The 25,370-nt window shown below is 39.9% G+C and overlaps 1 protein-coding gene across 2 annotated transcripts in view; it reads right to left on the reverse strand.

Moving 5' to 3' along the window:
- The window catches only part of grin2ca (glutamate receptor, ionotropic, N-methyl D-aspartate 2Ca), a 63,591-nt gene that overhangs the window by 30,195 nt on the left and 8,026 nt on the right, over positions 1-25,370 (reverse strand). Inside the window, exons 1-4 of one of the 2 annotated variants that reach the window (XM_044181669.1) lie at positions 13,982-14,116; positions 10,271-10,371; positions 4,196-4,797; positions 303-417 (exon numbers count right to left, since the gene is read on the reverse strand). In XM_044181669.1, coding sequence (XP_044037604.1) covers positions 303-417; positions 4,196-4,740 — 660 coding nt within the window. In that variant the 5' untranslated portion in view covers positions 4,741-4,797; positions 10,271-10,371; positions 13,982-14,116. Of the gene's footprint in view, positions 1-302; positions 418-4,195; positions 4,798-10,270; positions 10,372-13,981; positions 14,427-25,370 lie in introns of those variants that run through there. The other variant, XM_044181668.1, reaches the window with a different exon arrangement.

Here is a 25,370-nt window from a genome sequence, read left to right on the forward strand (position 1 = left end):
GGAGACGATTCTTTATTAAGTGGTTCATTGGTATCAATGGAGCTCTGACCCCTCAAACTAGTCTTTACAAAGAGACCTGTAATGCATGAAATCACTCTGCTTTTAGCATGCAGAGAAAGATGTCAGTGAAAGACACAATGTAACTGCAGGACAGCTCTTGTGTTTTCTCATTGTATGAGTTAAATTATGATTGTGTGCATTCAGAAATGATCACGCAGAAATATATTGTGTACACAAACTAATTCTGCAAAGAAAATTCGGTGTTAAGTGAAATATCTGTCACCATCTTGTGAAAAGCTCACCCTGTCCCACTGTCTCTCTCTGTCCAAAGTGATAATTATCATGGCTGGATTCACCAGGTAACCGTTACTGTTGAAGGAGAAGTCATTGTGTTCCCAGGTTACATTCATCATGTGCCTGCAGAGAAACAAAACCCAAAGAGAAAGATGATCAGTGACTTCAACTTTAAAAAGCATCATTTGCAGTTTCCTGTAATCAAACTTCTGTCTGTACTGTATACTGGATATACCGTATTTATGTAAGTTCTGTCCAAAACATTGAAAAATGCAAAATTTCCTAAGCCTAAGGTGACATCTTCAAATTGCTTGTTTTGTATGACCAACAGTGCAAAACACAGTGAATCTTGAGTCATAATCTTTACTAATAAGGTTGTAATTATGAGAAACTCACGGTCACACATATAAGAAAGTAAGTTATAGGTTTAATTTACTATGAGATTCAAATTTTAGCCATCTGGGAATGGCATATTGGTCTGTCAGTTTATCGCTTTGGTTCAGACTCAAGTATCAACCATTAGATGGATTGCTATGAAATTTTGTACAAACATTCATGGTCCCCAGAGGATTAAGCCTACTGACCTTTCCTGTAGTGCAACCATGAGGTTGTCTTTTTAGTTCTTTATTGAAATATCTCGACAACTATTCAGTGGTTTGCTGTCAAATTTGTTAAACACATTCATGGTTCCCAAAGGATGAATTGTAGCTCCTGACTTTAAATCTAGCAAATGTTAGCATGCTAACACACAAAACCAACATGATAAACATTATAGCTGTTAAACATCAACATGCTTTACATTTTTTATTTTTTTATTTGTATCATTTAGATTTTCTTTTATTGATTTCCCACACATATTGCATATATACATGCTTCATATTATTTTAAATGTTTCCCCCAGTTGTGGGAATAGCAAACATGTTGCTCTCGGGATCATGAAACCGTTTCCAAATTGATTAAATATAATCACATACACCTCGTCATTGAACAGAATAACACAGCTGCTTTCCTCAGTTTGTTTGTGACACAATAGAGACACAAGATGTCCGACAGCTTCTGTACTGTGTAGAAAACAGTCATCTGCCTCCTTTGATTCCATTATTTCATCACTCACATCCTGTTATATTAGACCTGTGGCGCTGCTCTCTCACCTCACCGTCACTCCAGCAGAGGTGATGAAAGCCTGCTGGGAGGAGAATAGCCTTCAGCCTTGACTGTGTGAAAAGCCTATTTAATCTGGTAATCTGCGATAATCCCATTAACAGGTGATCTGACTCATTATCAAAAGCTTGTTTGAAAAAAATCTCCAATCAAGTGAGGATAAGTCTCAGAACCGGGGGTGGGGTGGGGGGTGGTAATGTTTGATCTGGCTGGAAAGAGAAAAGATGACTATAAAGTTAATAGAAAGTTCTTTGTTCTATCTCGCCGACCTTCACGTTACTGACGAGAGCTGCTGCTACTCAAATCATGCCTGCTGGGTTTAGAAAGTCTAAAATGAAGGGTTTGTACAGTATCAAAGCCTGAGATAATGTTCAACATTTCCACTTTTTCATGGACAGTTTGGGTTTACAAAAGGAAACGTTGTCTCCCCTACGGCTCTGAAGACTCCGAAAGAAAAATTACTTCTGACATCCGAGGGAGAGAGTGATGTTTCATAATGCAAGAGAAGCGTCTGATGATGCTTGTGTCCCGTTAGCAGCCCCTTGGTGACCTTCTGCAACAACGCATACACACATTTACACAGAACACACTCCCAATCTCCCTGAATGACCTTGGCTCATATGAGCCAAAAGCTGATGCTGGAGCAGTTTTTTTTTCTGGTTCTTCCCTTTGCTGATTAAAACATTTTTCAAACCAAATAGGATTTGCTTTGTGTTCCATGGCACAGATTGCTCTTTTGGGCATGGTTTAAATGAGGAGAAGCCATGCCCTTATCCGTTGTCACCAACCACCTACCCCCACCCAACCCCCACCCACTAAATTACCTCGTAATCTCCAAGAGATGTAGGGGAGCGCTCAGTGATGAGGAGATAGATGGCAGCAGGGCAAAGGACACAGTTTGGAAAAGTGACACTCACCAAAAAATGTGCTTCACAACACCAAACAGATGGGAAGTCATGAATAAATAAACAAATGTTGACCTCTTTTTGCCAGGAAGTCTGAACCATTACTGTTGTATCTTCATCAGAAATGAAAGAGAATAGTTATTCCCAATGTGATCCCTGACCATCAGACAACATTCTTCTACATGTCCTAAACAAGGTTATTCAAATAATGTATAATAGAGACTGTCGACCGCAGAAAAAGCAACAGCATTGGTTGTTTGTTTAAACACTTAAAACAATCTATTACTTTTTCTTGACAACTGACCTCTTGTGGTTGTTAAACTAATAACTGTCCTGTCTATGAAGCGAAGGCAGAAGTAGCGCTATGTCGCCACTTAGGAAGGAGGTTGGGGCATAGTTGGGCATACAAAGCTTCAGACTTTGACATGCGAAATCACAGTTTACCTACTAACAGTCAGCATTGAGTTATTTTATTCCTGACCACGAACTTTCCTTAACCTTTCATTTTTATTACCTAAACCTAACCATAGAAGTGACGGATCAGAAAACACTTGCACGAATATTTTGTCAGTCATTGTTTTGGAAGGCAGTGACAGAAGACCTATTTTCTCATTTAGGTAAAAGGACTTGGCTATTCATGGAAGTGTTAGTCCTGAAGATTGTCTTTTTGTTGGATTTGAATCTCAGTTGCACTAACAGTCACATCGGGTGTATTTTTATAATACTCAGGGGTTCAATTTAAAATTGAAGTATTATCCTTAGTGTCTAATTTACATTTAAACACAACGGAGACACCATAAAGTACAAATGAGATAGTCTAAAGCTACAGCGGTTCACATCTCATGTTCACCATTAGCACCATTAACGACAAGCCACTGCAAAGTTGTTTCCATGGGAAGAGCCTCCACTCTGTAACTCACTCTTGTCATTTATGAGCACTGTCTTCAAGTGGCCCTGGTGGCCTGGTGGCCATTTTTCAAAATGTGAGTGCAGTATCTGCCTAGAGAACAATCACTGGCCACTAACCCTTCTTTTCCTCTTTTAACATGCTTGCATGCATCATACTCTGTATGTACCCATGCATGTATAAATACAGGGAATGTTTGTCCGACCCTGCCACCAAACACGGAAAATTGTTTATAAAGACAAGCATTTACAAAATGTAAATACTTGTAAGAATTCCACAGAAACATTGTATCATAAATCCTCGTGTAAACTGCGTTATTCAAATAATGGCCAAGTCTTAAATATCAGGAGTGTGACAAGCAAAACAAAATATATCTTTAATTACTATATGTTATACTATACTATATTGTATATATTTTTCCTGCTAAGTTACTGTCAGTAAAACATATCACTTCCTGCCCTTTTATATATGTAAAGCTGACTAGGAAAGGGAGTGATGTGCCATTAAAGCTGCCTGAAGGCTTTTAATGTGAAACATCTGTGCAGGAAGTATTGAGTTGAATTGACATTAGCTAAACAACGATTGACAAAATGTCAAAGTGGAAACAACTGGAAATAGTTTCTGAATAGAAAAAATGGTATTTTTTTTGAAAAAATGGTGGTGGAATTAGTGTGGAAATGAACATAATCTTGAATTTTCAAGACAACATGTAAACATGGAGGAAATTTGCATTAATAGCAAGCAGCGTCAGTGAATTAAAGCAGGAGCAGATCCGAAAACAAAAAGCTTCTTACTAAACTATGATCAAATATACATATAAAACTCTGGATATTAGAAATAAAGCCTAATATAAGACTGTTGCAAATAAAGGCCTGGTTCTCTCAAGCTTGTGCTAAATTGTTCTCTGGCCCTAAACATCTTAGCTTACCTGAACAGAGTGTCATTAGTAGTGGATGGCTTGACAGGGTTGTGACAATCACTGTGGCCCTCGGGAACAAAGCCTCTCTGTTTCCGAAAGCTCTGCACGCCTTTCACTACGATGGCCACCCCGTCCCGCACCCTCTTCCTCAGGCTCATTCTCCACCGGTCTGTGATGATGCTGATGAGCCCCACAGGGAAGCTGTCAGGTGGGGGGATGTCTGGGTTCCCCACTGCCAGGCTGGGGATAATCCAGATGTAGCCTGGCCCCACCAGCCCTGACTCGGCTGCCATGGTGAACAGGTACTGAGCCTCTTCATGGGAGCAGTAGACCAACAGCACCTGGGCGTCGATCTGCTGCAGCAGCCTTCGTGCTCGGATGTCGTTCATGCCGTCGGCGGACATGTCGAAGGTCAGCACGTCCTGCAGATCCCATATGAAGTAGCTGGTGTCTGTGAAGGACTTAATGTAATCCACGTAGGTTTCGTAGCCCGGGTAGAGGCTGGTTATGACCACAAAGCTGTCCCAGTTGTACTCCTCCATTACCTTGAACATGCCGTTGATCTGCTGCTCGATGGAGGAGCCAAGCTGGAGGAAGTTGGAGCCCTCACCCTGGAGGAAGAGGAAAACATGGCATCATCGTGAGGAGATGGAAAACCTTTAGACCTTTATGGTTAGTTAACTCAATGCACACAGTTTGCTCTTGACTAACAAGCAAAATTAACACATCTTAATTCAATTTGTATAATGTGCAGTATGATTTCTGGAGGACCCTCTTTATACCTTTGAGGGTACACACACTTAGACAAATCACACACACAGAGAAGTGAGTTGCCCAACCAGTAGGTTCTGTAGTACAGCTTTGACAGGAGCTAAGTGGTTCTGCTTTATTTTGCTCTTCCAGGAGCTGCAGACCCATTCATCACTTAAACTCACATGTCTTACTTTTGCTGTGCAAACACTGGCCGTCATACATACTTGCAAATTCAGAAGGATAGCACTGTGGCCAGTGCCTGCGCTGTGTTTCATCTGTCTTTTCTGCAAATACAATGACCTTGAGAGAGGGATGAGGATTGCTTTTCTGTTAACTGTATTGTTAAAAAGTGGAGAGGAGGGAAAAAATATTTTCTAGCACCTTGCAGTGTCTGATACTTTGATTTAAACAGTGCTGTACAGTATTTTACTCTTCAGGTGGAGTTTACAATAAGCACTGAATCGTAGCGTTTTTCCTATCAGTTGTCATAGACAAAATACCTGCTGTGACATCACTGATTGGGTGTGGCCAAAGGTGCCTGAAAGATTCAAGGAGGAAACAGCTCAGCAACAGTTTTCTTCCCTGTGATTTAGTATTGAGTTACCCTTTAAAGGTGCTGTCTGTAACATTTTAAAATCAATGAATCACCACTGAAACGAAAATACAAGAAAACCTGGCCTGTGCACTTTTCTGTGTCTTTTGCATTACATTGTAAATGTTGGTGGGGTTTATACTGAATTCCTTCTGGCACAAAGACATACTTTCTTAAAGCACAAAACAAACTAAATAGTTGTTCTTCCAACTCAAATAAAGCTAAAGCTTTGAGAGGTTCTGTTGGAATGAGTGACAGAATATTTATTATAAATATTTTTCTAATTAACAATGTTGCTTTCTTCCACAAAGGGTGGATTCAGAGGTGCTCTATTAATGTTCCTTTATATGAAAGGAATAATAATTTATATGAAGGAAGGATAATATGTTCCTTACTTTTTCATAAGCCATCAGCAAAAGTTTTGTAGGCCATCTGCAACTATATATGGGTTTTTACATCAAATCAAACCATTATCTCTGCAGTTGTAAATGTTAAGTTGTTAATAAACGGTTTTGGTCCAGATGAGGAGGAGAATAACCCAAATGTTTTTTTAATGGTGTATGACTGATCTATAAAGCATTAATAAAGCCATTAGTTGCAACTTCTAAACACTTACTAAAGGGTATCATATTAGAAATTGGTACCCAAATACTAACTAATGCTAGTTGTAACTAATGGCTGTATTAATAAAGCACTTATTACGATCTGCAAGAGCTGCAGAACATCCAGACCAAAATCAATTTATTAACAACTTATTTACAACTTATTTATTAATTCATCAACTGCAGACTTGATGTAAAAACCCATAATTAATGACTTAACGCTTAAAATTGCACAAGTCTAATTAACTTCTCACTGCTTATTAGACAGTGAGAAACCTACAACTCTTTATTAATACAAACATTAATAAACAATTTATTAACGCTTAATAAAGCCATCAGTTAAAACTTAAACCCCTTTTAAAGGGTTGCCTTACTAGAAATAGGTCAGGTCAACAATCCTGCAAGCATTAGATTGAGGCCAACAGTCGTCTCAACCTGATACCAAGGTATCATAATTAATGTGACAGTGATGGGTAGATGCTACTCTATTCTTCAAGCAGATTCCAATTACTCTGCCTTATTTTTTACCGTGCCACATTTCTCATCAAACATCATCATTAAATCGTGAATCATTTCTGGTAGCATGACTTTATTGTGAGTATATAAAGTTAATAGATTATTTTGTGTAAATAGGGTTTATTATTCTGTTTTTATGAACTTTTTTTTTATCTGAAACTGACTTTTTAAAAAACATTTCTGCCTCTAATCTTTCTAAAATGGAAATATATGTTTTGACTCTGGTGTGATCTTGTTATAAAAGCTGTTTGCCTCCGTCAGGCTGATAGGTAGGTGGCCCCCTCCTGACCCTCTCTCTCTTTGGGGAAAAACACTCCATCCTGAGCTCCGGGCCCTTAGAGCCGAGGATTGGAGGGGTCAGGTATCCTGAGACTGCTAACAGGCCTGTGATCTTATTCAGCCTGTCTCCTTGTTGTCCTTGAAAGAAGTTCAGCAGTCTTGTGATGTATGAGCGTCTTACGATTTCAGTCGTCACGGATAAATCCACTGACTTTGTGCCTCTGACTGTACCGTGCTCACGCGCCCGAAAATATTTTCTTTTTCTGTTGTCTTGTTTCACTTGCCCTTGTTTTCTCAGACTTCTCTGACTTCTTATATCACCAAACAGTGAACAGTAGCTATGTATAATAAAGAGGTCTTTCATGCATAGTTTTTAATTTACCATTAATTTATTCATTGAAAGAGAAATTGTCTGACCCACAATATGTGAATTGTACCTAAACCTAAAACCACTATGAATGCAACGAAGAAATAATATCCATTCTTTGGCTTCTTTTTCATTTTTAATTAATTGAATTTAAACCCAATACTCATATATTTTCTTTAAAATGCCCAGTCTCACATGTTATTGATTAATATCACATAAATGACATTCAGTTATCAGCATCTTTACTAGGAATTGGTTTCAGCTCAGTGTACGGGAGCTGCTGTGGACTAAGATGGATTAGACTGCAGTGGAGGCCGGCTGGCTGCATACATCCATACTGGGTGCAGGGATCTTATGCAGGTTAGTCACGGAGGAGCTTGAGAAGATCATATAAATCTACTCATTTTCTCCTTCCCCTCACGGTCCCACAGCAAATCTGTCAGCTTTATTGCCTTATTCCTGTTCCAGCATCTGCAACGGTGCACAATCAGTTTGTACCCCAACAGGTGCTAAGGAGTGTGTATATGCAGATGTTTGTGATTATGTATGTGCTTGTTTTTCTGTATGCCTTGTTCAGGCTTACTAGCTCAAGGGTCTGTCAGAGTAAAGCCCCCTGCAAACTACAATCTCAACAGCTCAATTAGCAGAGAGCAGACTGATAGTGCAATCCAAATGAGCCTGGGGCATTACCACAGGCTCAGCTGCAGCTCAAAGCCCGAAGTCACGACCGCCCTGCATGCAGCGCATGCACAGTACTGTCCAAGGCATATGGTTGTAGGGAATAAAATGAAACTAACAGTCACAGTTGGTTACATAGAATGTAATATGAATTCTCAACCAGCAGTGTTCGCCTTTCTAGGAGCCAAATGCAGTAAAGAGTTCATTAGGTTTGAAATGAACAAGTCGCATGTTATCTGACCACATCTAAAGGCAAAAGTGTTTATATCCATTCCACACGGCCACTCGAAGGCGGGGCACAAAGTGTGCCGTCATAGCCTCCTCCTGGCTGCTTTCCGCTTCTTCCCTCATCTCCATCCAAGAATTCAAAAACTTTCAACCAGTGAGGGTATTAAGTTACACTTTTGTGAATCTTTTAAAGAGTAAGTGTCTTGCCTTTAGACTACATCCACACTAAGTAAGCTAAATGTAAATGCGTTTTTAAATGTTTTGGCCTTCCTGTCCACAGTAAATGTGCGGTCACACCACCACCAGTGTTTGTGAATATTTGAAGCTTGTTTGACTGACGAATTCAAGTTCAATGTGTTTCCTGTTTAGGTGCAACGTCCCGCCAGCTCGTGGTGGTTGGCCAATAGAAAAAATAATGCACATTATATCTAGAAGTGCTACATCAAAGGCAACTGGACTTGCTTTAGATTCTTGAAGACCTCATCATCTCACGGTTCATATGACTATATTGCCCAATACTATGGATAATGCATGTTAGATTATAACCTGGGTGTTTGTAAATGGGTGTCAACCATGACTTTATTCAGTCAGTAAGCTGTACTTCCACAGTGTTGTCCACAGAAGCTCACAGTAATAGTCTACAGTCCCAAAGAAGATTACAGCCATTGAGTGGAAAGCTTAGCTTCTCAAGGCTTAGATTACATTCACAAGGGTAAAATATACATTAAAACTCATATCTGTTTACAAACACGGATGCAGAAATGCTGCGTTAGTCTACACAGTCAACTTTTAACCCTTTAACATTTTGTCAAGTGTGTAGTGCTCAAATCTTGCAATGTCCAGTTGAACAAATGCTTTGCAATTAGAAGATTAGTTTTTAGATGCTTTGAGCCGTAAATATGTCTAAACCACAGCTGTTTGTATGGGAGCGGTGGCTATGTCACTGAAAGGCTATGTTACAGGGCCAATACACAAACAGCCTTAAAATGCTCTAAAACAGTCGAACTGGACAGCTGAAGGTTATTTGAATGACTCCAGTGAGTGATGCCTATTGATAGACTGAATGCATCCAGAAATCTAAAGAAAACAAGAGATTGAAGTCACTTGGCTCAAGCGCTGAAGCCACAATTAAATTATGTATTGTGGTGAATGTGTTGTGGCAGTGAGTGAAATTAGGACTGAAGATATGAAACACAAAGTGGTGTATGGTCCCCCTGGTCACATGACTGAACTGCAACCATCTCTCTCTCTGTCCTTCTATAAAGAGTGACTTCTGGCCACGGCTCTGCGACATATGCCTGCCTCCGCCACGCAGCAGGAAATGCCCTGGCACCAGTTTCCTGTGCTGCTGACGTCACATAGCCTAGATCCTGCACGGCAACCAGGAACACACACACATAACTCCCTGGCCGTTTTCCACTTAAAAACCAAGATTATGATACTATATAGGTGGTGCTGAGCAAGATTGAAAAAATATGCAAATGAGCATGGAAGTTCTTTCTGCATTTGACACGAGAAAATGAAGAGAAAGCATTGAGTAATTTTTACCTACAATTCTGGTCTCAAAAGTAATCATCAAAAACGCAACTAATTAAAATATCTCACAAAATCCAATCCTTATCATTGACAATATGTTAATGTGTCTTTTCACAATTCAGTATTGAATTGGATAGGAGATATTCAGACCTTTACTCCCCATGCAGCTCTGACTCCTACTGTAGATATTATGTTTATATACAACTAATTTGCAACAGCAAATACATTTTGGAGGAAATGTAATGCTGCCCGTACTGGTTGTGCTTGTACTGACTCACTGGTAACCACCTTGTCTTGCTCCCCTGTGGCTGCTTTGTATGACTGTTCTGAACTTGCTCTACCTTAGTCTAGGCAGGTTACACTGTAACTGTGCCAGTGGTTTTAAAATGCAGCGGGAGGTGGAGGTAGAGACAAGTGAGCTCAGGACATAGTGAAAGCAGACAGAGAAAAAAAGAAGTGCTCTACTTCTGAGAAAAGCCTCGGGCTCATGTTCCTGCAAAGACAATCAGGGTTTTTGCTCATGTCTGACTTACATTTTGTCCAGTTACAGCGCTGTGGATCGGAGGATGTGATCTGTCACGCTGCACAATGAATGCTTCATAGGCTGCTTTGGATTTTAGGTCAGGATATTGAACTAAATGCATAATGAGAAAAAAAGTAGAATTCATACTATGTTTGTTCAGGAATTATGAAGCTACAACAAACCCCATGAGTGTGTAATCACTTCTGAAGAACATCACTGGATGTCTTTATTTGTTGCCATTCAACAAACTAAAATGTTGTGGGGACAGGAATCAGTTTATCACCCAATTTTATGCTGTCACTTTCAGAAAGATCAGACTCTCGGCTTTCAGTGATATGTATGAAAAATGAATGAGCTCCTTGCCTTGTTGACTACCTGCAGAGATTAATCACAGCTTTTTCCAACCATACTACAACAAAACTACTGTAGTCAAAGCTACACTAGGCAGGATTTTCAGTTAAAACTACACCCCTTTGTCTAACTGAGATGCTGTATAATCACCTTAATGATCTATTCTGGTGTCACTTTTACATTGCTGCATGAAGTAATGAATCAAAACTTAGTTTAAAGTCCTATTGTGTTGGCAGTTCAAGCATCTTCAGTTGTAATATTAACACAATCTCTCTCTAACCTTACCCAAATAGTTTTAGATTCCTAACCCTAGTCAAATGTTAAGGTGAGAAAACCCACATATGAATCTTTGTTGTATGAATCATGGGTTGTTTTGGAAAGCAATGACAAATGACCTATTTTGTTATTTAGGTTGGAGGATTTGTTGGAGCTCTGTGCTGTTGTGTCCTGGCAAAGAAGCAGCCATAATTTAGCTTTTAAACCGGGTGCAGGTCCAGCTTTCTTTAGGCTTTACAAACATTTCTGTTCCATTTCATTCCATTTGTTTCAGCCATGTTTACTACTATTGATTTATTCACTGAGCAGGCCTGTGGGAACTGATTGATCTGCTAGCAATAGTGAAGTATGTAGCTTTGATTTCTTGTCCATCTGAAATTGACATATGGCTGTTAGCTTGAATGAGTTCTAACTCTATAGATGCATAAATAAGCAATATCCTTAGTCGATTCAAGTGAACTTTGCTTAATACTTCCAGTCTTCATCTTAACATTAGTTCCTTCACTGGCTCAACTTTTGCTTGTCATTATATATTTTTTTCTCATTGGGATAGAAAATGAAGAGGATAATGGCATGTCTGCTCTGATGTTGCCAATCAACAAACTAAAATGTCATGGGCATAGGAATCAGTTTATCACCCAATTTTATGCTGTCACTTTCAGAAAGATCAGACTCTCGGCTTTCAGTGATTCGTATGAAAAATGAATGAGCTCCATTGCCTTGTTGACTACCTTTTGACAGCGTCCCATAAATCAATCGACAGGTGGCGTCCCTGATTATTAAGAAGACTCAAAGAGGGTTGGATTAAAATCATTTCTGTGTATCTGGTACATATCTGGCATGTGTACATTCTTACATTTACAGCATATTATATTAATAAATGACTAATTAAAGCATAAATAGGTGACTACTGGTGTTCCAAATACATTGAGACAGAAATACTCGAGACACAAGTCATTTTGGTGCCAGTACTCATGTCACATTTTGAATAATAGAATGGCCATTAGAATGAACTCTTATTCATGTTTCAAACCTTAAGATTAAATCTCCTTTTGAAACAGTGACTGTAGTGATACTGTGCATCAGTACTTGGTAGTCCACTGTTTTCCACTTGTAAAAACCTGGACATCTGCCATCTGGATTCTGTGATATGCTCCACTATAATCACTCTGGATAGACTGATCCTAGAGGTAAAATGCCACTACTCCAGCTCTCTTGGCATGATATAATCTATAGTGGTCCCTTGGATGTTAAGCAGATATGCTGACAGACCCCTCTTTCTACTTTCCCACAGCCTGCTATTGGCAGCCCTTTCTGAACTGAAGCAGCATGTCACTGATGGGTTGTAAAGTGGGCTCAGCAATCTTAAAAACCAACTTCTATGTAGTATATTTATCTATATTCAGTATTGTCAGTATCAATTGTCCTAAAGCTTTATTTTTTTTCATTTTTAAACTACCAGCTTTGTTTAATCTGAGATGGCTTAATTCACAAGACCTTATATCAGCATTTAACAGTGTTTTTGGTTGAAGACTTTAAAGTCAGGGTAATTTTTTAACTTTTAAAATTCGGTTTGCATAACATACCCTTATTAGACATAACATTACACTTAGAGCGGGTTCACACCAGTCTTGTTTAGTCAGCTTGAACTGAATCCTGGAGTGTTTACCCCCTTGGTGTGGTTCGTCGTGAACGCCGTAATTGAACTCTGATGCGGACCAAACAACCTCTCTCTGGTCTCAGACCGCTGTCAAGTGAACTCTGGAGTGGTTCATTTCTGGTGTGAACACCATTCGAACCAATCACAGGAAGCTTACCATTGAATTTTCTCTTTCTCTGATTTTTCTGGCAAATCCAAACAAGTCATGATAGCCACCAGCCATCATCTGAAGTCAAGGGACATTTTTTTTACAGCCACCCCGATTGAATTTTTTTAAAGAGACATTATAGTCACATGGTAAGTCTCTTAAAAGCCTTCCATATTGGGTTGTCCAAGTACTTGCAGGAACTTTGCTTGAGAGAATTTTGCTTCCGTCCAAGAAACTGACAAATTCAGATGATCCTTTCCCACATTATCCATGTTTGCTTATTGTTTGTCAGCGTTTGATTTTTCAACATAACGCCTTACTGTAGCATGTGAATACAACAATGTTCAGCAGCCAACTGTGAAATCTCGGTTGTCTTCCCACCAGCGACTGACACACTCCCACAAATAGGAGCTTTGAAAACAGACAGACTGTATTACTGTGCGACAGTAACATAACTTTGATTTACCAGCTCAAAACACCTTTCTCCAACAAGTTTTGAGCTTTTGCAATTTGATTTTCATAGCACAGTAACAGCACAGGAACCAGTGGTTGTCCTGAAGATAGGAAAATGGGTATCAGCAATCTAAATGTAAGAGATTTGTAGTTCAAGGGCCAAAACATACAAAACCATATATGGAGCATTGACTGCATGGGGGCCCCAAGACCATAAGAAATTGTTATTTGCCTAAAAAATATCAAATTATCAAGTGAAGCAGGGAGGTGTGTGTGTGTCAATCAGAGGCCTGGTATCTCAGTGGGTAGTAGAAGATTACGGTTGGTTTCCAACTGGGACATCCATATTAATAATGCATGCACTCACTGTTCTGTAAGGCACTTTTAATGTATTCACTACTCAAAATGTAAAATCATTGTATCCTCTAAAATATAACTATATTCTAATCCAATATACATAGCTTAAAGTATATGTAAGTTGTTAAATCATTTCTGATTATTTGAAAATGGTTTTATCCTTCCCTTTAGAGTTTTGATCCTTTTCAGAAAGCGATATCATTGGTACTATAGCTAAAAAAAGAGAAACTCAGTTAGGCTTAATGGAATGCTTAAGCATTTTCAGTGGCAGAGCGTTTTTTTTTTATGCGGACATTGAACTGAATTGTACTGCTTTGAACAATAATGAATGCTTGTGGTCTAGTTTCAATACTTTTGATACAGTTGATCACAATGTCTTGCTTATCATTTTTCTCATTATGGCTTTAATGGACTAAAGCCCCAGCCAGCTCTTTACTGGCCCTCTCCCCATTCCTGTCCCCGGCCCCCACACTGACCTTGTATGGCAGGACGACAGCAGAGCCTCCGCTGATGCCCACGATGGGCACAGCTGTCTGAGTGGAAATGAAGTCCAAGATCTGTGCCACGGCCTCCGAACCAACGTTGTCCTCAAACACCACGCCATGGACGCGGTTGGTGGAGAGGGTGTCACAGATGCGGGTGAGCAGTGCCCGTGGGTTGGTGTTGTTGACCAGCACAGTGATGGGGTTCACCTCCAGAGGCAGGTCCATGAAGTTTTCCCGGCTTAACCGCCCCTTAATCTCTGTCTGGTAGGCCGAGCCGCTGAACACCACCGCCACGTTCACAGAGGGCATGGGAAGCCCGAACGGCCTTCCTGAACAGCAGGGGACAGTGCAGAACAGCAGCAGCAGCAGCGGCGGCAGCCACCACGGGGAGTCGCTCAAGCAGCCTAGACGAACGCCCATCTCAGTCACCTACTGCCTGGAGGAGGGGTCAGAGTGGAGGGAGGGGTTAGTAGAGTGGATTGACGTATTAGATACACAAGACCAGTTGCTGTCTTTTTCTGAAATGTTGTGATAATACTCAGTAATCCCAGCTGGCCTGGCAACCAAACTGCCTTTTGTTTAGAGTTGGCTTATTTTGATTAATGACCTTTTAGCTTCATCTCTGCTCAGTGTGCTGCTCTGCCTGCCATAACTAAGACAGTGTAAGAGCCCATTAACGGAGCCCAGAGTAGTATTTTTAGATGTAGCAGCGTGCGACATGAGGCTGTGGCCAGGCTGTTGTGTCTTAGGGTGGCAGCTGCCACCCTGCTGCTGTTGTATTCTGTGGTCCAACCCAGCAGATGGTGTCCAGTGTTTAATGCAACAAATGGAGAACAAGAGGATTTATAATTTTTCTCTCGTGACATTACTTTTGAAGCTGTCGCTTCATTATTTTCAGCGGTCCAAAGCATTCAAATTTAATCTGCCAAAGGTCTGCATGCATGGTTTGGGCTATACTGATTAACTGACATCTACAGTCTCATTATTATGATTTGTAAGCTGTTTGGGAAAGTTTTTCTTTTCTAGTTTTGAAACTGACATTTCAATTATTCAAACAGCAAAGTTATTTACAAAGAGATTCAAATTCCCCAGTTGGCCTTTGAAAAAATGCAAGCTCTTTGTACAACATTGCATCACTAATGGTCGGGATTGCAACCAGTGACTCTTGGCCAAACTATCTTAATTTCTTCCAAAACCCTAATTGCTTTGCTTTCTGCCCTCTGGAAGGTAATGGAGGAGAAATGCCATGGCAGAGCTCAGTGATGTCAAACCCTGTAGCGGAGGTTTAACATTCACATTGTAGCCAGAAAGCAGTTTGTGTGGAGCTGTCAGACAGACTTAGGCTCTTTGTCAAATCTGTCACAGTAGTGTTTGTGGCCCTGAGGGAGTGCTGCACACTGGTCCCCTGTCACAGAGATCTGATCCACCATGTGATGGAATCCCAGTGGGGTGAATATATTGTAATCCCTTGGTAATCCCTGCCAGGCGTCCTGGCCTATGGCTTGATTCTAGTGTATAAACTTATCCAGAGATTTGGCTACTGCACAAGGCTCAGTGTAGCTGTGTGGCGCAGTTCTCTCCATGTTCTACTTCCTGTGTGGGACTGAGCAGTGAGCTCTGCTTAGAAAACATTGCAAACAGGCAGGAAGATAAACAGGCAGGCCCTAGAGGAGCAGGGACGCTTGGTTGGAAGGTCTCTAGAATACTTATCATGGGATTGTTCTTCCAGTCATGTCAGATGCTGAAATCCAAACAAAAGACATCACACACGTGTTGGGAAGCTCTACATGCTATGTCCTACATGTGATTCTCTTGGTAGACGTTGCCTCATAAATCATTTTATAAATTGATTAGTCCCCACCATGAGAGGGCATCTGCCACATTCCTTTCAATGACATTAGCCATGTTTCAGCTGCGACAGCAGTGGAATAGTTTAGGGTTAATGTCTTTGACGGAGAGCAACTTACGTGGTAAAAATACTTAATAGCTTCAACCTTCCATGTGTTTAATCAAGGCAGGGAAACAGCTGAGGCAGATATGAAGGTTGAATCCTGGGGTGGATATAGAATTAACCAAACAGGGAATGAGTCATCAATACATTTGCGACTAGGCTTTGTATTGTCAGCATGCCTTCTAATACCAAGACAAGGAAATAACAACAGACCCTCTTTGGCTAACAGGAGCTTCCAATATATACCTTATCTAATGTTTCGATTCTGAGTAGAGCAGTCAGCTGAGCTTTGTGACGCAGCTGAATTGCAGATTGGCACTGTAGATTTGCCGGGCTCTGACCCCTCAAACTCTAAAAGTCAGCGGAACCTGTAAACTGCACCGATACAAAGGAAAGAAGTTTTTCATCTGTGCTTGGGCTAAATCCTCCAAAAGAAAAACATTCCTGTGTATACAAGGGCTGAAGGCTTCACTCTGATGTTGGGGATCAAAAGTCTCTGTGGACATCCTTTGATTTTTAAAAGAGGAGGATGCATGACTAGGTACATCCATCCTGAATTATCACAACACAGTCTATTTGGCGCTGAAGCCTGGTTGTAGCAGATGCAAGGTACATACTGTAGTCTGAGCCGTGAGCAAAAGACAGGTTGCCGTTTGCGTCATGGCGCTGCTACAAACTGGATTCAGCATGAGTCATACTGTACCTGGTGACACTCAATTAAATATTGTAGCACTTACTAAACATGTAGTTACACAGCTATTTTGCTAATGTAATTAATTAATCATTAGGTTACATAATATTGATTCAAGACATAGTTCATGGTAGACTTAACATGTTATATTACAGATAAGAGATTTTTAAAATTGCACCTTATTTTTGCCTGCTTATCTGCAACAAATATACCTTCTACAGCCATTCTAAAGTTTGTCTTCTGCCTTTTTGTTGAATTGTGTTCATCAGAAGCCTCAATGCATATGTTCACTAATTGCAACCACGGGCCTTTCGATTTTAATTGTTGTTTTTCTTTCTGGGCCACTTTAAAGATCCCTTTCCCCCCACTGTATTTGATGAAGTACCTAAGTACCTAATTTCAGTGAAAATCAGAGTTTATGCACAGTATGTTATTGTGTGTGTGTGTGTGTGTGTGTGTGTGTGTGTGTGTGTGTGTGTTTAGTGTTTTTTTTTTTTTTACCATCTGTGTGACTTCAAAAAAGCCACTGGAGCTGCTCTCCCTGTTGGATTGGAAAATGATGTGTAGAATAATTTCAGTGTCATTATCACTTGTCTTAATCACAGGGACAAGTGGCTGTTTCCACAGACATTTAACTGTTGCTGACTGTTGGAAGGAGTAAAGATGCTTTTTCACCATTTCAACATCTGGCTAGAATGTGTCTCAAACCACCTGCTCTGGTGGTTTGAGCAGTCACATAGCAATCCATCTTTAATCCTCTCTGGTTGCATTTGCACTTTTACTGCTTTTTTGATATTGAATAGCCCTCTGATTGGCCCAACACACATGAAGTGGCTATGTGTAAATATAGGATTAGTGTGTTTGTACTGGGAAGCTCCTGTGTGAATGTTTGAAACTGTGAAAAGACAAATAAAGCTAATTAAATAAACAACATAGATGAGCCAACTTTCTCAAGATAAAGGATTAAAATATACCTCACATTTTCTCAGATAGTTTTTTTTCCCACAAGCTAATTAAATTTGCAGCAGTAATGACTCTCCATACCCACATACAATACAACATGCACATTTCATTGACTCACATTCCCTGGAGACTTAGCCTAGCCTTAACCATAACCACTACATGCCTAGAACAACTGACTAAACAAAAGAACAGGTCTTCAACCTTTTATGGTTTTGTGGGGACCAGATTTTTGTCTCCTAATTTGAATCACAAACTTTCACCAAGTACATGTGTACAAGTTATTTGGGTGATTTCTGGGGATTACGGCCTGAGATGGCAGGTAGTCCTAGGGCTCTCACTCTCAGTCTACGCTGTTTGGTGAGGTTTGGGAGATTAGTCCCCATAATGTGACTGTTTGAACCGACATTTGTCCCAGCAACATGATTATACAAGAAATACAAGTGCAGGCACAGTCTTATCTCCCAGTGAAGTTTTTCTTACAGCCTCTCTTGCTGGGCTAACCCTGACCCAAAGTCAGTACCAGGGAACATAGAAAAGTGATGTGACTGAAGAAGTTGCTTCAAAATAGCTCAGACCAGCCACTTTCCTATTTATTCTTCTATTGATGTTGTGAAAATTGTGAAAATAATCAAGTTAGAGATTAGATTTAATAAGACTTAATGTCACTTTGTATTCTCTGTCTTCAGTGTTGTTTGACTAACAAACATTTAAGATGTGCTTATCCCCCTCTAGTGGGTGACATACGGTGGAAGCAGTTTCTTTACAGAATTAGCTGCCATTCAAGAAGAGCAGATAGAGGCTGTATTCAACATTAACTGCTGGGGCTTTATCATACAATCATCATTTTTCCCCCTTGTGGTTTATTCTGTGTTATCTTCACACTACTGACATCTGGACGTTTTGATAAACTGAACAGGTAATAATGCAAATATCCACATCTGCATGTTCAGCCTGTACATAATAATAATAATAATAATAATAATAATAAACTTTATTTATAGAGCACTTATCAAAACAAACTACATGTTATCTGCTTCTGTAAGTTGGATATTGTTAAGGTGAATAGAATTTTCTGCACACATTGACACTTCCTGCTCAGTATGTGTGGTCTTCGCAGACTCAGCAATGAGAATATGAGCACATTTTAACACCTGGTAGAATATATTATGTATATTGTAATCTCACACATTGGTTTTTCTTCATAGTATAATTTACCTCTCATTTATTTTCTTATTTCATACTGCATATCTTTGTCCCTCTCAAAAAATTCTAACCCAGCACATTTTTTTATGCACTGTGTCAACTGTAAGTAGTTTATTTATTTTACCATTTTTCTACATTTTTATTTCAGTGACATTTCTTTGCTGTGTCAATTGCTACTGCAACAGCCGGGCTTCCCACAATGCATTTTCAAGCCTCATCTTATTGTATTCTGTATACTCAAGTTTTCCAGCTCTTCGTTTTCTGATATTGACCACATATAAAAAAACTTCCATCTATTGATGAGTTGCTGCTGAGGTGTCAGGTCCTCCAGCCGATTCCTGATCCAGCTCATTAATGTGAGGCCGCAGTGGTAAATACATCTGCCCGAGAAGTGAGGTGTCGTCGGCGCAGTGTTTAATGACGGCTTTTATATTCTGGGCATGACGCCTCTGCTGCAGCTGTTTAACAATGTGCACCTGTCCCGTCTCCTGCTACATGATCAGTAAACTGCTGACCATCCAAACAGTCCACAGCATCTCCTTCTAGGACAATTTCTGATATTACACCATGCCATTTAATCATCTATGACCTTTATTGATCTCTATTGGTAAATTATTGGAATGATGTGATTTTTCCATAAACCAACCTACCACCCTTGCTTATATCTTCCATCCACTTAAGCTACAATGCTCTGTAATTGACAAAAACAAAGTCAGAAGAGAGGTGAGTTCATATATTCACTATATAAATGAGTGAAGTAGCTAATAAGAGCAAAGAACCAACAGAGACCTTCAGTGAGGATCTGCTGCATCACCATACAAAATGATTCTATAATAATGCTGTATCAGTATTTGCTTTAATGCTTGGCTTGAGAACTGAAACGTGTTTTGACTCTCTTAACATTGTCCTTCATCTTCGTGGCTGTCCTCTGAAAATGACATCGGCCATTTGTTTTCAATGCCTAAATATGACATGTTTATGTTTAACTGACAAAGCCCTCCAGTGGCCCTGTAATTATGATTTGTGTCTTGTTATACCCCCACAAAACTTCATAAGGGGGCAGTCGATGTGGATGGATGTGTCGACAAAGCGTTGCAACTTTAACACGGGACACTGCTGTTTATTTCCTATCTCCTATCAGCAGTCAACATTCTTTCAACCATGAACAGTCTTCCTCTAACCCTAACTAAATAGTTTTTGTGCCTAAACCAAACCTAAGGAGGGGGGTCACATTTTTTCAACTGTGTCTTAATACAGTTGTTAACGTACCCATATGCACATTGAAAGGGTTATTGGTTGCTGTAATTGTTCACTCTCTCTGTACTTGCCACAAAGAGATCTCTTTCTAAAGTGATTTTAATGTGTGAGTGGGACACAAAATGGGGACAGTCCTCGTTTTGCGTAAAAATGTATTATGAAGTTCAGGTGAAGCTAATTTGAGTCTTCAGCATGCTGAGTTAGAGAAATCAAGGGGGCATTTTTTTTGCTATCTTTTTAGTACAATAATTCCCTACTTCATACCAAAAAGACAGCAACTTTGGAAGATACCCACTTGATTTGACAAACTCACACTGCTCATATTAGTCTCATATTAGCTTTTTTGAAGCTTTGGGATGTATTTTTTCACAGAATGAGTTGTCCCTATTATTTACATTGGAATTGCTTTAAAACAGGATCTCTTTGGGGCCAGTATGGACAGAAGAAACCATTACCATGAACAAAAACAGTTTCAATGTACATACCAGCATGTCAGTATTGTTTTAAGACAAGTTCACATTTTTTCAAGTCTATCTTATAACCATTTTTTATGGTGATTTGTAATGATGTCAAGTCATGTCATGTCAATTTTATTTATATAGGCCAATATCACAAATCACAATTTGCCTCTAGGGGCTTTGTCAACCTGTCATATCAGAAAACGCTTACAGAATACGTTACAAATAAAGCATCTAGAGTAGACTAAACTAATTGTTTAGTCATTAGTTTGAACATGTGTCACTATCAACTCCTTGTAGCTTTGTTGTAGGTATTTTGTGATTTGGAGAATTAAATTAAATATATGCTGTTTTCCTTTCAGTATTCATACAATCTTTACACAGCCTTTCCAGTTTATTAGTTATAGCTTGCTACAGTTAATTCATCCATCCATTTTTTAGAATATGATAAGCTTCATAAATGTGGGATTTATTGTATGACTATTGACTTATTTTAATTTACATCCGTGTAATTAATAAATTAGGATCAGTGCTCTCTAAGCTTGGTGGATATTTGTGTGGTGCCTCTAGGTTTAATAACTGCTCAGGAAACACAACACACACACAATTTGACCTCCACTGTTACTGTACAAAGAGTGAGGACTCATTTCTTCTTTCTCTGTTACGTCTCTTTTTGCTTTCACCTGTACGAATATGTTTAACTAAGCTCTGATAAAAAATTTTTAAAAATACAGCCATGCTAATCTCCTTAAATCCACAGCCATTTAACTAATCTGTAGATTCATCAGCATCATGAGTACAGTGTGAGCAAAAAGAGGTGACAAGCCAAAAAAAAAATCTGCATCCAAAAATACCCACAGTTTGACATAGTTGGCGTGTGTCCACACCTTTGAGTCAATGTCAAATCAAAAGTATTTTGTGTATTCAGTTTCCCTTCGAGCTGTAGTACATGCAAAGCTTCTCTCTACTGGTTCAAATGCGATTCATCTTAAGTATCTTGTAACCCATCTCCGATAAACAACAATATCTGGAGCCACAATCATAGATATATATGCGAGCCAGCATCTATCTCTGACCCTCCCCTGCAGGTCCTGACCGATCATTTGGGGAATACTGGGAAAATCTTAAGCCAGATCATCATCATAAATAAAGCTACACCTTTTTCTATCCCTGTTATCCCTGTCTGATCTTTGGACATTTATTCAGAATGCAGAAGACACAAGACAAATTGAAACAATGCCAAATCTAGTCCTCAGTTCATAATTTATCCTTGAATTGTTTGGATGCTTTTGGCTGGTCCCCTAAAACATTTGAACAGCTTATAACATTAGTTATAGGCCACTACAGAGGCAAAGCAAAGCAGCAAACATCCTGCTAGCTTTGTTAGAGTTATATTCAAACACATTAAGACAACAACTGGTCTTTATATTATGAGGCTGAGTCTGGCACAGCTCCACGTGGCCCGGTGCTGAGTAATGGAAATGGAGTTAATTAACAGAGCTAGACGGGTTTCTCAATCGCAGTAGTCCAGATAACAAACATTAGACTGTACTGTTCTACAAGTCCCAGAGAAAAATGGTCAGGGCAACCTTGGTTTTACTTTCCAATAACAAGTACCAATAGCCCTACCAAAAGCATTCACACTCATTGGCGCCGACTTGGGTTAAACACTGGGAGAGGGGGGCAAAAAATGGAGGTAATGTTTGATGACGTCAAGTTGTGAGGAGACTCTGCGTGCTCCAGCCGAGTTTGGGCTGTTTTTGGTAGTTATCGCTAGAATAGCATGCAGGCGCTGCCGCGCTGGGAAGGGTTCTGTTCAACATGTAAATATCAGCACTCGTGTTCTCTGGTGCGCCTTGTTTTGATAGCCAAGCCTGACAAAGAAACAGCATGATACATATTGCACAATCAGGTCAGTTAGAAAGGCTCCGGCTGAAATCTACTAGCAGTATCGACGTGGTACAGCATGTGGAAAGCAAACAGAACAGCCTACTAACCTAACAACCAGGCACTGCCGTCACAAGGAGATGAAAAAAGAAGTTGCTAACTGTAATGTTGTCTAATTTATAATAAAGAAACTGATGATATCAAATGATAGCTAGCTCACAAACTCGGTAGACACACGTTACAGCAAGCATGGTGTTTTTCTTCTTCTGCAGCTAAGCTAAGCTCTGAGCTGCTGCTGAAGGTTTGTAAAGGAGGAATGCGCATAGAGACAGAAAATCCTTGTCTGCGCTGAGTGTGTTAGTAAAAGAAACTGATTTAAAAAGTCGTCTGGTCAAGTTTGGAGTTTTTCAAACGGCAATGGAATTTATTAGGCTATGGCAATTTTACCACCGCGTTTTTTCCTGCTTTGCATCAGGATTGGGCCATTGTTAACTTTGGGCATGCATAAAACCCAATGACGTCATAGATGGTGCCAGTTACAATACTGTGGATGTTTTAGCCGCTTATGTGACATTTGTGGCTGTATGGTTGGCAGTGTCTGTTGTCAAGGTCAGTTCAATGTCAGCTCTTTCAGTTCAACACTTAAAATATCAGAACGAAATTTCCAGATAAGTCTTGTGGGGTCCTTGGGGTATCGCCAGAGTCATTAGGATTCATCCTGACTTTTCCACTTATCCTACACTTGTACACTTGCTAGTGACAGCATACCTCTCAAAATAATGTCTGAATTTCCATCAGATTTAAATAAATGTAACACTAATATTAAGTAAGGCTGAAAAACATTCACCTGAAAGCACATCTGAGTCTACGTACACTCCTGCCTGACAAGCTGAGTCACAGATGTTCTAAAATGGCCACTGTACAGAGGATAACATTTTAAATTAGGTAAAATCATAACATTACAATTGCCATTTGTAGTTGTATTATTATTTCATAATTTTTTGTCAGTATATGGAGAAAAACACAGGAAAGGATGGGAAAGACAGGGTGATATCACTGTATTTGATGTTGGATACAAATATATGGTTTCTCAGTCCATTAGACAACTGCATGCTTTATAATTTCAGTATCCCTACAAGTAGCAGTCTAAAAGTAGCATAAAATGACATAAAGTTGCATGTTTGCTACTCATTCAGGATGCACAGACATTTAGGAAACAAATACTGAAGCCAAAGCTGAATTTAGCAAACCTCAATGGGACAGCAGAGTGCACAAACAACTCCTGCATTCATGCCATTAAGTTTGCAAATATCTAATTAAATATTAATGCACAAAAAATTGCACTCCTCTGTATGTGCTCAATCCCAGAACCTCACAATTATTTTGATTTTCCCAACTAGCTTCAGAAACAATCTGAAGCTAGTTGTTTTTAATGTTTTGTACTGCCCTCGTACTGTCGTGAAGTGATTACTGTTGGACAAGTGACAAAATAACCTGATCACAAAGACCAGCCAGTCAATCTTGAACATATTTTAAATACTTTTATGCAAAGATGAAAACATAAACTTCTGTTGCCAATATTCGAATACAGTGTCAAATGACACACATGCACAGAATGTGCGTTTACATGCAAGTAACAGCTGATACAATTTCTCCGAAGGTCGTGGGGGACGGTGCTTTGTGCAGTAAAACTAAATCATCCGGCCAATAATATAATAACAATAGCTTTACACTGTATTACATTTAATGCTGATTTCATATTCGTGCAAGTATAAGGTGACTGACACAGGGAGTTAATGTTCATATTGAATCTATTCTGCTGCGCAAATTTACATTGAATGCCAACATTCAGTGCCACTGCAGCAGGTAGTGTGGCTCTTATGTAGCGAGGTGGAGCATAAGGGTGTAGAGGCTGAGGTGGTGGCTGGGCATGTAGCCCGGCCAACACACTGACACACCAGCTATAACTCATATCAGACACTTGTGCAACATATCTTCGATTGTTCCATTTTCTGAAGGTCAGATTTCAGGATTCCTAATTCCTGCAGTGTCTGACTCTTGAACAGCTGGGCAGAGTTCCCCTGTTGGCCATCTCTAAACCTGTCTGTCGATTTACTGCTCTGTTCTTTATGGTATAGGTTTCTCTATGATGGCCATGTGATAAATGGCAGCCTCACGCTGTCATATGAAAAAGTATAAGACCAAGCCAGTGTCCAGCAGTGTTTCCTACCGAGGTGCGCCCAAAGTGAAACCGCAGTGGACGCTTTTCAGTCCAAACCACATGTGATTTATCTGTTTCTGCTGACCCCTGGAGACAGAGGAACATCAAACAGTGATACTGGTTTCTGTCACAGACCCCCTGCCTTCCCTTCTGCCCATGGCGCTGCAGACATATTTAAGACATGTACGCCTCTAACTACACACGACAAGTGATTGATCTGCCACGGGACGAAAACCTGTCCGGGTGAAATCCCAATAAATCTGATGTGATCTTAACTGCTGGGGTTGGTATGAGTGAAGGGGGTCCTAAAATGTCTTGTAAATTTTCACATCCTGCAAGAGGAATCAATTGAAGGGTATTCAGACTGTGGCTGGTGTCTCTGTGCATTAAAGGATTTAAATATTCAGGAGAGAAGTGGAGCTGAACTGAGCACTTGGATTTTCTGACTCTGTGGTATCAGAGGGGCCGTGATCAGCAGGTTTTAAATGCCACAGCAGATGGAAAGCTATGTAGTTGTGCTTTATTACAGTTCTGTCTTTGAAATCACATCTAGTGCTGAAGCAAAGCTCCCTCCCCAGCCTGTGTAGTATAACCATGATCATGTGACACAGTTGAGTCTTCTGTGTAGCTTTACATTAAAACAATCAAAAAAAATAGTTTGATAACGCAGTAAATGAATCAACACAGTTAACACAAACGAGATCATTTACGTCAAAATGCAGGATTTTTTTATCAAAGGAGGACAGGTC

Source organism: Siniperca chuatsi, linkage group LG21 (assembly GCF_020085105.1).
Source record: "Siniperca chuatsi isolate FFG_IHB_CAS linkage group LG21, ASM2008510v1, whole genome shotgun sequence".
Classification (NCBI taxonomy): domain Eukaryota; kingdom Metazoa; phylum Chordata; class Actinopteri; order Centrarchiformes; family Sinipercidae; genus Siniperca; species Siniperca chuatsi.